Raw genomic sequence first — 12,013 nt, forward strand, 5'->3', positions numbered from 1 at the left:
CATATATTTTGGATTACTAAATATCTTATTTGATAGAATAAAAAAGACCTTGTTTACTATCATACGAGCCCCTCGTGTATATATTAATGTAACAACTAACAAGGGAAAGATTAGAGTAGGCCAGTTACTTGGTAGCTTCGGTCACCCTTCTATCCTGCAACACTTTCTTCATGGAGAGATTTTAAGGTCCCAGTGTTTATTTTCCGCTAGGAAAGACGACGAAAGGCCTTTGGGTGTCTTCTTTTTGAGATCCATTTTATTTATTTTGTACAATCATTATCATCAATCCATCATTATCTACGGCTACAACCTTCCCACCACCACCACATGCAAGGCCCTTTTTTTTGTTTGATAATTTTTAGATCTCGAAGGTAGTTGACAGTTGGCATTGACAACACCAAAATATGCAAGACTCGAGTTTTTGTATGATATTATTTGGATTTGCAAACCGGTGGATGGTTGGTGTTGACGGCGACGTATACAATCACCGCTATTTTTTAAGCCTGAGAAAATGACGGCGACGATTTTCCTAGTGGTTAACTGGTTATGTAAGATGTGGTGATTATGTATATGCAGTGTTGTAAATCTCGGTCGTCTTGGCCGAGATATTGGATCAAATATCGGAATCGGAGACGAGATGGCTAGGATCAGTCAAATATTGGGTCAACGCTGGTCAACGTTGAAAAGCTCATTGGATCGGGTCAAATATCGAAATATTGGGTCAAAGTCAAAAAAAAGTTTTTTTTTTTTTTAAATCTATATTTTTAGAATATGTCATTTTTTGAAAAAGTTATACAAAAGTTCACGATTTATGAGTTTTTAATATATATTTAAACTTTTATTAGATATATTTCCATAAACTATTATTATTATTCACTATTCACCCAATCCGATGTCTCCGCGATATTTCAAAATCTCCCGTCTCCACACCTCGTCGATCCGATCCCGATCCCCGAGTTCTACAACCTTGTGTATATGTATGTGTGTATGGTATAAAAGTTGTATTTGCTGCTGCAAAAAGTGTAAGGAAATGAGTTGTCACAATTGTAGCTCTATTGATAACTCAACCGAGTAGTCTTCAACGAAACAAGATATTGTATCAACTAAACCGGAGTTGTAGCAACTAGCAACCAAAACGGTTACTGTAGCTCTATTGATTTGATTTCATATATAATAATGACATTGCTTTCTTTAGTATAAAATTGTATATTCCACTCACCTATCTGTAAATGTATATATGAATTTCCAGATTCCAACATTATGTTGCACGAAATATATAGACTTCTTATTACTGTATTCATCAAGCTGTAGCATGCCTTTTTTTAATGCAGGAAACTTTAAAGTAAAAAAAAATGTGGACATGGAGAACCCTTTTTTTTAAGACATTAAACTTTAAAGTTTAAACTCCAAATAATAGGTATACAGCTGTGGCAACAAAAAGAAAAGAAAAAAAAGACTTGGTCGGGAAAACCAAGAGTGCGTTGGATATCATATCCAAGAGAGTCGCCAAATTGCAGGGAGGGGATACTCCCTCACGTTTGATTTTCTTAGCAACATGATTGAAAGAGTAAATAATACTTTTTAAAGCTTCACCAGAAATCGATTCTAATATTTGTTCTTTGCAGTACATAAGTGTTTTGTTCGTATATTGTACCCTGGAAAGTAATTTTCACGTTTGATTCTAAATTTTGTTAAAATTTACTTTCCGTATCACAAATCTCTCTCTCTCTCTCTCTCTCACACACACACACACACATATAGATTTTGGTTAAAATATAACAAGTAACGTAATATTGTATAAATATTTCCACCTTTTCTAATCTTCCCCTTCTTTTTTAAGCTAAATGTTTAACTCATACCAATGGGCTGGTCTCAAATTTAAAAAGTATTTTAATATGAATGATGATCTGGGAGTGGCAATTTGTGTTTTCAGCGTGTCCGGGAATAAAAGTGTTTTACTTAATTAAAAGTTGTTGATGTCGCATGGACAAGCCTCCATTTCAAGTGGTTTGATGTAATAATTATTTGACGCTAGTTATTAATAGGTCATTGATTTAAACAACCTACTTTAGAGAGCTAAGCATGACCAATTTTGGGGCCTCAACCTAGAAATTAAGCGTAGCAGGTTTTAAGATTTAAAATTTGGGCTCGTATCATATCCGAAAAATTAAGTACCTACACATATAAGTAACATGTTTAAAAAATAATGTTAAAAGTGCATTTAACAATCTTTTTGGTTTTTATTGATTACTCTCAAGCCTACAATCGGTGCATCTCTAAGACTATATTCTCGAGTTTTTATTAACACTGCATTCTTGAGTTAACTTTTGTATGGAAAGGAAAAGAAAGACAAATAATAGGTTTTGTATTCTCGAGTTTTTTTACATAAAGAAAGGAATGGAAAAGAAATGAAAATTTTAGTCTGTTTGATTCCAAAAGTTTCCGCCCAAAAATGGTCGGACTGGGAAGGAAACTAAACAACTAGCTTTTGTAATTACTATTGTGCCCTCCTCATTATCATGTATTAACAGTCCACTTTTGAGATTTTGTCAGACATGGAATAATACAATATTTTGACATTATGCCACGTATCATAGTTCTGTAAAATTCATATGGTGATAAAACATTTGCACTGAACTTTTATAACAAGAATACAATATTTATAAGGGTATTGTTGTAAAATTGTATTTTTATATTCTTTTCTTTTTTTTTTCTTTCAAACTCAATAATACAAATAATTATTACTTTCTTTTCATTTCTTATGTTTTTTTTAACTCAAGAATGACTTTAATTTTTTCATTTCTCTTTCTTTCCATCTCATTTCTATTCTTTTCAATTCTTTTCTTTCCCAAATAACTCGAGAATACAGCCTAAAGGAAAAGAAAAGAGAAGATTGGATATGAGAAAAAAGGATAAAAAATTATATTTATAAAATGCATTCTTGAATTTTATCATTTAAAAGAAAAGAAAGTGAATAAAAGGATGTAAAGGCATTCTTAAGTTAAAAGAGAAGGATAAGAAAGGATAAAAACTATGTAATTTTACATTTATAACCTCATAATTATTATAGTTCATATAATGGCTGAAGAGTATATTGATAAATTTATAACTTATCCTTCCGAGTCATGCCAACTATGGAAGGAAAGTTTTTAGCTCCAAAACCCCAAACTTTTCCTTTCCATCACTTTCCTTTCTTTTAATAAAAAAACTCAAGAATACAAAAACATAAGTTTTCCTCTCATTCTCTTTCTTATCCCATCAAATTAAAACTGAAGAATGCACCCTAAGTTATAACAAGCAAAGCCATAGCCTAACTTTAATTAGCTTTTATAAAAAAGACTCACCAAAATTTAGAGGCCCTAAATAAGTTGGATCCTTAAGCCCATGCCTTTCAATTGTATTAAAAAGCTGATTTTGTCTGGACTATTGTTAATGAAAGAAAATCTTTTCTAAATAGATCCATTCTAGGGTTTCTTTCACTCGTCAATAAACTCATCATCCATTTAAATCTAACATGTAACCAAAAAATTGGGAAATGATTAATCATCCTAATTCATTAGCCTAAACATTCTTCTAATTTATTGGAGGGTGACATATGAAAATTCAAGGGGAAATTAGAAAAGAGATTAAGTGGAATCTACTTGTAACATTTATAAGATTTTTTGAGAATTTTTAGGCTAATGTTTGGAAGAATCAATCATTTTTTTAAAAAAATAAATAAATATTATTGGTATTTCTTTATTTTAATTTTTATATTTATCTTTACTCCCATATAATGGAGGAAACCCCATTTTTAAATCTCAAATTACAACTTTGAACTACCAAAATTACCATTATTTTTTTTATTCACTAATTTAAATATCTATACCTAATATACCTATAATACTCTTAAATCTTAACCACTCATTTTTTTCACTCCTCAACCGCTCATTTTTTCTCTCTAATTTATAAATCATTTTATTCATCTAATTCATTCAAAATCTTTTATCTCAAAAACCGTATATCGATGAATTATAAAAATTACATGAGTGTTCTTAAAATTCCATGCTCTTTCATTAGAGATGTCATTCGATATACTTTCGATGAATTTTTAAATTCGCGAAAGGAGTCTGTAAGGCTAAGACATTTAGTTATCACACTCTATAACTTATCACCTCATATGATCTATCACCTCACCATCTCTCCGCCACATTGCACAGACATTATGATCGAATATTAGAATTGAAATATTAAATGGCATATTTATTTACTCCGTATGATAAATAAGAGCTGATGGTCCAAACAACCCCCTTAAATTACTTCGTTTTGTCTACTAACGCCCAAGAAAACAGAAAAAAGGGGTTTTGAGCTTCTAACCAAAAGAAAGTAGTAAAATTTCTTGTCTTATGTACCCTTTTTCCCGGCCACCGTAAAATAATATTTCCGATCAAGAAAGGATGGATTTACTGATACTAGCTAACGCCGCCGATGATATCTCCGCCATGGAAACTGTTCCTCCTGAAGGTCACAAAGTCACTTCCTTTTTCTCCAATTTTTCAATCTCATATTTTTTTTCCAAAACCCTAGCTCACTTCCGTTCAGTTACAACCGTAAAGAACACACCCTTTTTAATTTTTAGGGTTTTTTTCTATATGGGTAACTTTTTAAGTGAATAAATTTTGTTAATTTATTAAATTAGATCAAGAAACTTTTTTGTGTGTGTGTGTGTAGGTGAGACTAGCTTAACTAGTAATTTATATCTGGTTTTCGGCATTTTAATTTCTAGAGAGGAAAATGATAATGTGTCTGACAAGGTGATCACGATAGATGAAAAGATAAAGAATGACAAACAAGGGATTCCATGTGAGATGATGTATTGTATGGATTAGACATGTTTTTAGGCACATAAGAAAAATGTCTGTCTAAAAAAGAATATTCAACGTCTTTTTAACCTGTGTGGCATGTATAGTGAAACGGATTGCAAGATTCTCTTCTATGTGACTCTTTATGGATTTTTATTATATGATAAAGTTTTAGTTTGACATTATATAATTATCTTAATCGCCATAGCAGTTAGCTCGCCTGAAGAAGCTTACGAAGTTGTGTCGGGTGACTCATTGGACTTTGATTCTTGGACTTCTCTCATTTCAGAAATCGAGAAAACCTACTCAGTAAGCTTCATACTGCGTTTGTTGTAGATAATGTTTGGTTGAGATATACAGTGGTATAATGTAATTGGGTGCTATGGATGATATGTTACTGCTACTGGTTTAATCGGGTAAAGCTAAAAGGTTTAGACTTGATGCAGGATAACATAAAAGCAATATCATCGGTGTATGAGTCGTTCCTCTCTTGGTTTCCATTGTGTCATGAGTATTGGAAGAGATATGCAGATCATGTGGCACGGCTTTGCTCGGTGGAGAGAGCGGTTGAAATCTTTGAACAAGGGGTGCAATCAGCAACATACTCTGTTGGATTATGGGTTGATTATTGTAGCTTCAGTATACTTTCTTTTGCTGACCCATCTGATGTTCGTCGGTAACTTCTAAACTCGTTATAGATTTAAAATACTTGATGATCTTCCAACTTAACTACCTATATTAAAGTCCTTTCACTCCTTGGTAGCTCAAAAAATTTAATTATTCAGATATTTTTTGAACTATGTTTTGGCGGTTCCACAAACTTGGAAGAAGACATTTGAGTTTTTTTCTCTTTACCTCACAGGATATTTGAGAGAGGGCTTTCTTTTGTTGGGAAAGATTTTCTATGTCATAGGTTATGGGATATGTACATCAAATTTGAGTTATCTCAGCAGCAATGGAATTTGCTTTCTCACATTCTTATCCGTGCTCTAAAATTTCCGACAAAGAGTTTGCACAAGTATTATGACAGGTCTGATTGACTTATTTTTCAAGTACCTGAACATTTTTTTTTTGTGTGTAACATAATGACTGATAATTTATTATTTTTCTAATTTTATTTTCCAGTTTTAGAGAGTTTGCTGCTTTTGTAGAAGAGGATATGTCATGTGCTAAGAGTTGTGACCTTGAACCCTATGCAGTTGACTCAAACATAGAAGTTCCTAATTCTGATGATGAGATCTGTCATGCCATCAAGGAATTGCAAGATTCCTCAAGTGTTGAGCTGAGGTCTAAAGCTCTACATAGATTTATAGCCATTGGTGAGCGGTTCTATCATAAATCATGTAAATTGCATGAAAAAATAGATTACTTTGAGAACTATATGGAGAGGGACTTTTTTAATGCAAAACCTCTCGATGACGAGCAGCTACAAAATTGGCATGATTATCTGGATTTCATAGAGAAGCAGGACGATTTTGACTGGGTATGCTTGAATATTATGAAGGTGGATACATGACTTCTTTAATAAGATGAAGTATTAAAAGCCAATATCTACTTACAGGCTGTGAAACTCTATGAAAGATGCCTAATTCCCTGTGCTAATTACCCTGAATACTGGATGCGATATGTGGAGTTTATGGAATCCAAGGGGGGACGAGAACTAGCAAATTTTGGTTTGGAAAGAGCAACGCAAGTATTTTTAAAGGTGTGTTTCTTGTCTTTTGAATCTGCAAAGGATATGTTCATTAGTTTCCGTGATAGTTTCATTGGCAATTGGCATGTTTGAGAACTAATTTCAAGTATACACTCTTTCATCAGTTAAAATTTGGATAGGATTTATATCATTAACTCTTTGTAATTTGAAAGAAATGTCTTCTCAATTAAAATTCTTATGAGTAGTACATCTTGGACTAGGCATGATCTTGCAATATTTGAAAAGTTATAAGGCTATGTTGGAAAGAGTTAGATTAATGTGAGAGTAATTCGTAGTAGAGCTAAAAATTGAGATCTATTTAATAATGATTTTTTTTTCTATGGGTCGAATGGGCAACGTTTAGCTTTAAAAGAGAATGGGCCGAAGGTGGTCCAAAAAAAATTTAATGCATGAATGTTGTAAGTTTGATAGTTAATGAGAAGTTATCAAATATGTAATCATATTTGATAAACTAATTATTTTAAAAAATGTAAAAAGTCTTTGGACTGAAAAGTGTTTTGTGCTGTTTTGATCCGAAGCCATTTGACCCGTTATCTGGATCGCCCGTTTTGTAAACCCTTTTTAATTGTACTAAGTAATTTGATATAGTGGGGCTTAATTGCTTGATGTTTGCCTTTGTAACTAAAATTACTTGCATGCTTCTAATATTTTTTATGCAGAATGTGTCAGAAGTGCATATCTTCAATGCAAGATTCAGAGAGAAAATAGGAGATATCGAAGGAGCTCGTGCTGCATTTCAACTTTGCGATACTGAATCTGATTCTTCTTTTATTGAAACGGCAATAAACGAGGCCAATATGGAAACTCGTCTGGTACATAATCATGAGCAATTTTGTAATTGTAGTAAGGTCTGTGCTCAAACTGATGTTTATAATAAACAGGGAAATGTGGATACAGCTCTGGAAATTTATGACAAAGCAATCAAAATAGCTGCAGAGAAGGAGAAGATGCACATAGTCCCTGTTCTGTATATTCACTTTTTCCGTCTTAAGTTCCTGGTATGGAGTTCCCAAAGGTTCTGCTAGCTTCATACTTATAATGCTTAGCTAGTGCTAAGCTCCTAATACTTCATAGTGTTCACGAGCGTGGATACATTGTTTAAGCATATGGAAATATGACGCCTATAGTAACATAAAGAAAGATGATGCCTATATTAACACTTATCTGGCTGGCAATTATATATATTTTCTGTGGATTAAGTTGTTTAGGCATTGGAATTATTGTTCGGTATGTAACCAAACAATACCTGAAATCTCCATCAAAGATATTGAGCTAAGAGCTCCACTTTTCAACATCTGTCCCACTTCTAATATGGTTTTCGATTGTAATATTATTTTTTTTTCTAATTTTGCACTTTTGCCTGTTTGCAGATTACTGGCAGTGCCGATGCTGCCATAGACTTGTTAATAACAGGTATCCAACAAGTGCCTCATTCAAGGTTACTTCTAGAGGTATATTTGCTCTCAGTCATCTATTAGTGATAGTGGCTTTGAAATATGTATTACTAAGATGCCAAGTTTAGAATAGCGTGTGGGAGTTGTGGACAATAAGATAGAATAGGTACTAAACATGATGGATTTTTATCTCTTTAATGTACATGTCTTGATCGCAAATCAATTATTAAATACAAACAAATGTTATCTTTTTCTTCCGGTTTTCAGTGACTACTGCAACTTTTTTATACCTTCAACAGTTATTTCCTCTTTGAAATAGATAATGTTTAGAGATTGAAAGTTTGGTGGGTCTAGTAACGGGTATATTGTGTGTGGGCTTGGTCAGGTCTGGTTTTTCATTTAAATTGTTTAAAGTTTTTAAGTTACTTAGTCTATCAAATGTGATTACAAGTAATGGACTGTTTCAATAATGACCTGTTGTGTTGATCAAAAATGATCTATGCTATTATTTTCATAGGTCGCACCTTTTTACCCATTTGACCTGTTTTTGTTTAAGCCTTACTGTAGAAGCATCTCCTCTTGACCCATTAGAGAAAAGATAACCCCGATTGACCCAAGTAAGTGGGTCAAGATTACCACCTATAATCTGTAGTTCACAATTCTTTTCTATTTTTTTAGCTTTTGCTTGAATTCATATATCAAAGATTTAGAAATCAAAAAAGAAAGTAGTGAGATAAAGGAGCAAGCGAACTAACTAGTGTGCTAATTTCATAGGAGTTGATAAATTTTGCGATGATGCATGAAGGTTCGAAACGTATGGACGTTTTGGATCCCATAATAGCTACTACCATAGCATCAGGATCGGGTGGATCCAAAGGGTTAAGCTCCAAAGATCGCGAGGATCTGTCTCGTTTATATTTGAAGGTCAGATATGATATTCTCAACCACATTATGCAAAATTCAAAATCTATTGTCATTTGGATATGCTCTTAAATTTCCCCGTCTACTTTTCTTTGCGGTTAAAGTTTCTCGTAACTTTTACATACATATTATGGCATTGTTGTATCACTATGTTACTTGTAAGACTAATACATATAGCTGGCAAAGTGGGCGGTGGGTGGTTGGTATCAGGCACAAAACAGGTAAAGTTTTAGGGTGGGTCAAAACGGGTTGACTGACCCGTTATCACTTTATGTCATTTATGTTTCGAATGTCAATAATTTATATGGTCCTGTATATTTATTGGGTGGATGATTGTAGAACTTCATTGTAAGAAAGGCTAAATCACACGAATGATCCCCGTGGTTTACTCAGATTTTCACGTTTGGACCTTTTAGATTAAAAATTGCACGGATGATCCTTCATGGGCTGGTCAGGTTGACCCAAAACACTTTGTCCAGCATATTTGAATTCTAGAAGTAATGATTGTCATATATTATGACAAATCATCAGAACAAAATAAATTAGTAGATCTTATGCGGTAGTATGCACGTCAGGCCTTTTTTTAGCCTTTTTTACAAAACTATTTTATTGATTTTATCATTTGACCCATTATAAATGAAACATAACCTGAAAACATAACTCAAATCAACTCGTTTCTAAGGAACAGGTCATGATATCCACCCCTACTAATTACTGTCAGTTTACTTTGATTACAGTTTGTTGACTACTGTGGAACAACCAATGACATAAGAAAGGCATGGACTCGTCACATGTATTCTTTTCCACACCTGATAAGGAGTACCTCATCGCGCAAGTACCCTTCTAATCGACTTTCAAATGAGTTCAAAGAACAAAGAGAAAAGGTGCCCCGTCTTGTTGCTAAGCAGCCATCTAAGATTCATAGTATCAAGCGTGTATCCCGTATTTCAGCCACTGAAAAGCAAAAGTCGTCCTCCAAAAGTCTAGCCATCAAGCCTCACAAGGCTACAGTCAACAAGTATAGAGAGAAAGATAATGACATTTCTGTGAAGAAAAATACACGTTTCAAGCAACGTGAAGCTAACGCCGCTGGAGAATTGAAAAGATTGAAACGCCAGTCTAGAAATGATTCCTCTAAAGATGATTGTATCATTGCTGAGGAAGAGCATGAAAATGAAGTAGAAGCTAGTGTAAAGCCCCTATCTTTAGAGTGTCTTTCGTCGTGTACTCAGGAGAAAGAACCTACCGATCTTGAAGACAGCATGCCCACTGTAACAGACGAGAGCCCTTCAAGAACCAATCAAAACCCCGTCGCAGGCACTGGTTCTGCCAAGGAACTAAAACAAACAAATGAACATGATTCAGAAACTGACATTCGACAAATGCCTTTACAAAATGCAGAAATTCAGAAAACAGATCTCATGCATACAGTTTCTGAATCAACTGATCATATTGTTAGCACGAGGCAAGTGCCAAAACACGATGATCCAAATGTGCAGCCACAGAAATCTTTACCTGCAATCAATTTACATTTGTTGCCCCAATTGGTTCAATCGGTGATTCAAAATTCTGTACAAACTAGTGAATCACCTGGGCCAGTTCAGAACCAACAAGCTTATAGTCAAATGTGGCAATATCAATATCAGCACCAGCACCAGCAGCAAAACCAGCAACAATGGTTGCAGATGCAACAGTCTTATCCACAACCATATGTTCAACAGCAGATACAAGCAAATCCACAGCATCAGGAGCATTGGGCTAGAGTATACCAGCAGCAGCAACAAATGCAATTATATATGCAGCAGATGCAACAATACCAGCAGATGCAACAATACCAGCAGCAGATGCCACAAGATTACCATCAGAATCATCAGCACCAGATTGCTGCCATACCCAATCAGATATGGAATGCTACCCATGATCAACAGGTGTGTCCCTAATCAAAAAGTATAAGAAACCTCAAGCTCTGTGTGAAATGGTAAATCTCTCACGTTTCAGTTTTAAGTTATAATTTCTGCTGTGAAAAACTGTACAAAGTCTAAAGATCTTTTTGTTAAATTAAAAGTTAATTCATATAATTCTCGATCTGAAGCTCAGCTATTTATATGGTACAAGCAGTATGAATAATCCCATCGCCAGCCTCCGTGCACACCTTTTTAAATATGAATCTAACTTTATTCTTTTAATATTTTAAATGTTTTCGTACCATCAAGGGTTAAGATTCAAAAATCATCTTTTAATCTTGACCGTTAATTTTAATCCAATGGTCAAGATCTCTCAACTTTTCTAGTAAAGTTGTCTCCAACTTTAGAGGATCTCAATCCAAAAAAATAGTAGTTCGTCATGTTTGCATGGTTTGGTATAAATGACCCTGAATTGAAAGTTAGGGTTGTCCTTAACTATATTGTCATTTACATGGTTCTACAATTTGCTTATTATCCAACCAAAGTGCTATATGCATATTATCCAACCAAAGTGCATGGCACAAATCACCATTTGGTTGACTATTTATCAAATCACGGATAATAATTACTAATGGTCTCCCTAACTATATTTACTATTTTTTGTGTCATTCTTGCTCTATTTATGCAGGGTTATGGGACAATACCTTCCCATACAACCAGCACACATACTGCGCCGGAAGCACGACAAAACTATGAGAGTATGATAGTTAGACCAATGGCTCCAAGCGCACCAGCAAACATCGTGTCTTCTAGTAATCACCAACTAGCACACCGTTCTCCATCTTTTGAGCGAACACGTGCAACGTGAGCAAAATTCTGCATAATATTAGTTATGACGTCGTCTGTATCCGAGGTTATAGATCCATCGTCATAAACTCTTTGAATATGTATAAAAAGAGGTGACAATTTCGGCCCATTTACTAGACCTACATGTTTGGCCCATGAATCTGTTAACTAGGTCAAATTAAATTGAAAATATTAGGGGTTTTATAGAGTTTTATAATTGAATTGCAGTCTTGTATTACATGCCCCATCTTTTGTAGGTGCAAGCATCTCATTTAACATCTCAACAATTGTATTCATGACTCTATTATTGTACAGGGGGAAAATATTGTTGGCAGGATCTTGAATTTTGAAATTTTATCGGTAATGAACGAGAAGTATGGTAGATTCAGAAAA

General features: G+C 34.1%; 1 protein-coding gene across 2 annotated transcripts; it reads left to right on the forward strand.

Moving 5' to 3' along the window:
* Window positions 1–4,339: 4,339 nt before the first annotated feature.
* LOC122593119 (pre-mRNA-processing factor 39) lies at window positions 4,340–12,013 on the forward strand. 2 transcript variants are annotated; one of them, XM_043765475.1, is made up of 12 exons: window positions 4,340–4,503; window positions 5,053–5,150; window positions 5,288–5,517; window positions 5,704–5,871; window positions 5,967–6,324; window positions 6,403–6,546; window positions 7,215–7,367; window positions 7,437–7,553; window positions 7,926–8,006; window positions 8,724–8,873; window positions 9,608–10,798; window positions 11,463–12,013. In XM_043765475.1, exons 1-12 carry the CDS (start codon window positions 4,437–4,439, stop codon window positions 11,640–11,642), a joined length of 2,937 nt encoding a protein of 978 aa, XP_043621410.1. In that variant the 5' UTR covers window positions 4,340–4,436; the 3' UTR covers window positions 11,643–12,013. The 2 variants fall into 2 exon arrangements, with proteins under 2 accessions (XP_043621410.1, XP_043621411.1); XM_043765476.1 differs by having other exon boundaries at window positions 9,608–10,848; window positions 11,463–11,545.

Source organism: Erigeron canadensis, chromosome 3, assembly GCF_010389155.1.
Source record: "Erigeron canadensis isolate Cc75 chromosome 3, C_canadensis_v1, whole genome shotgun sequence".
Taxonomy (NCBI): Eukaryota; Viridiplantae; Streptophyta; class Magnoliopsida; order Asterales; family Asteraceae; genus Erigeron; species Erigeron canadensis.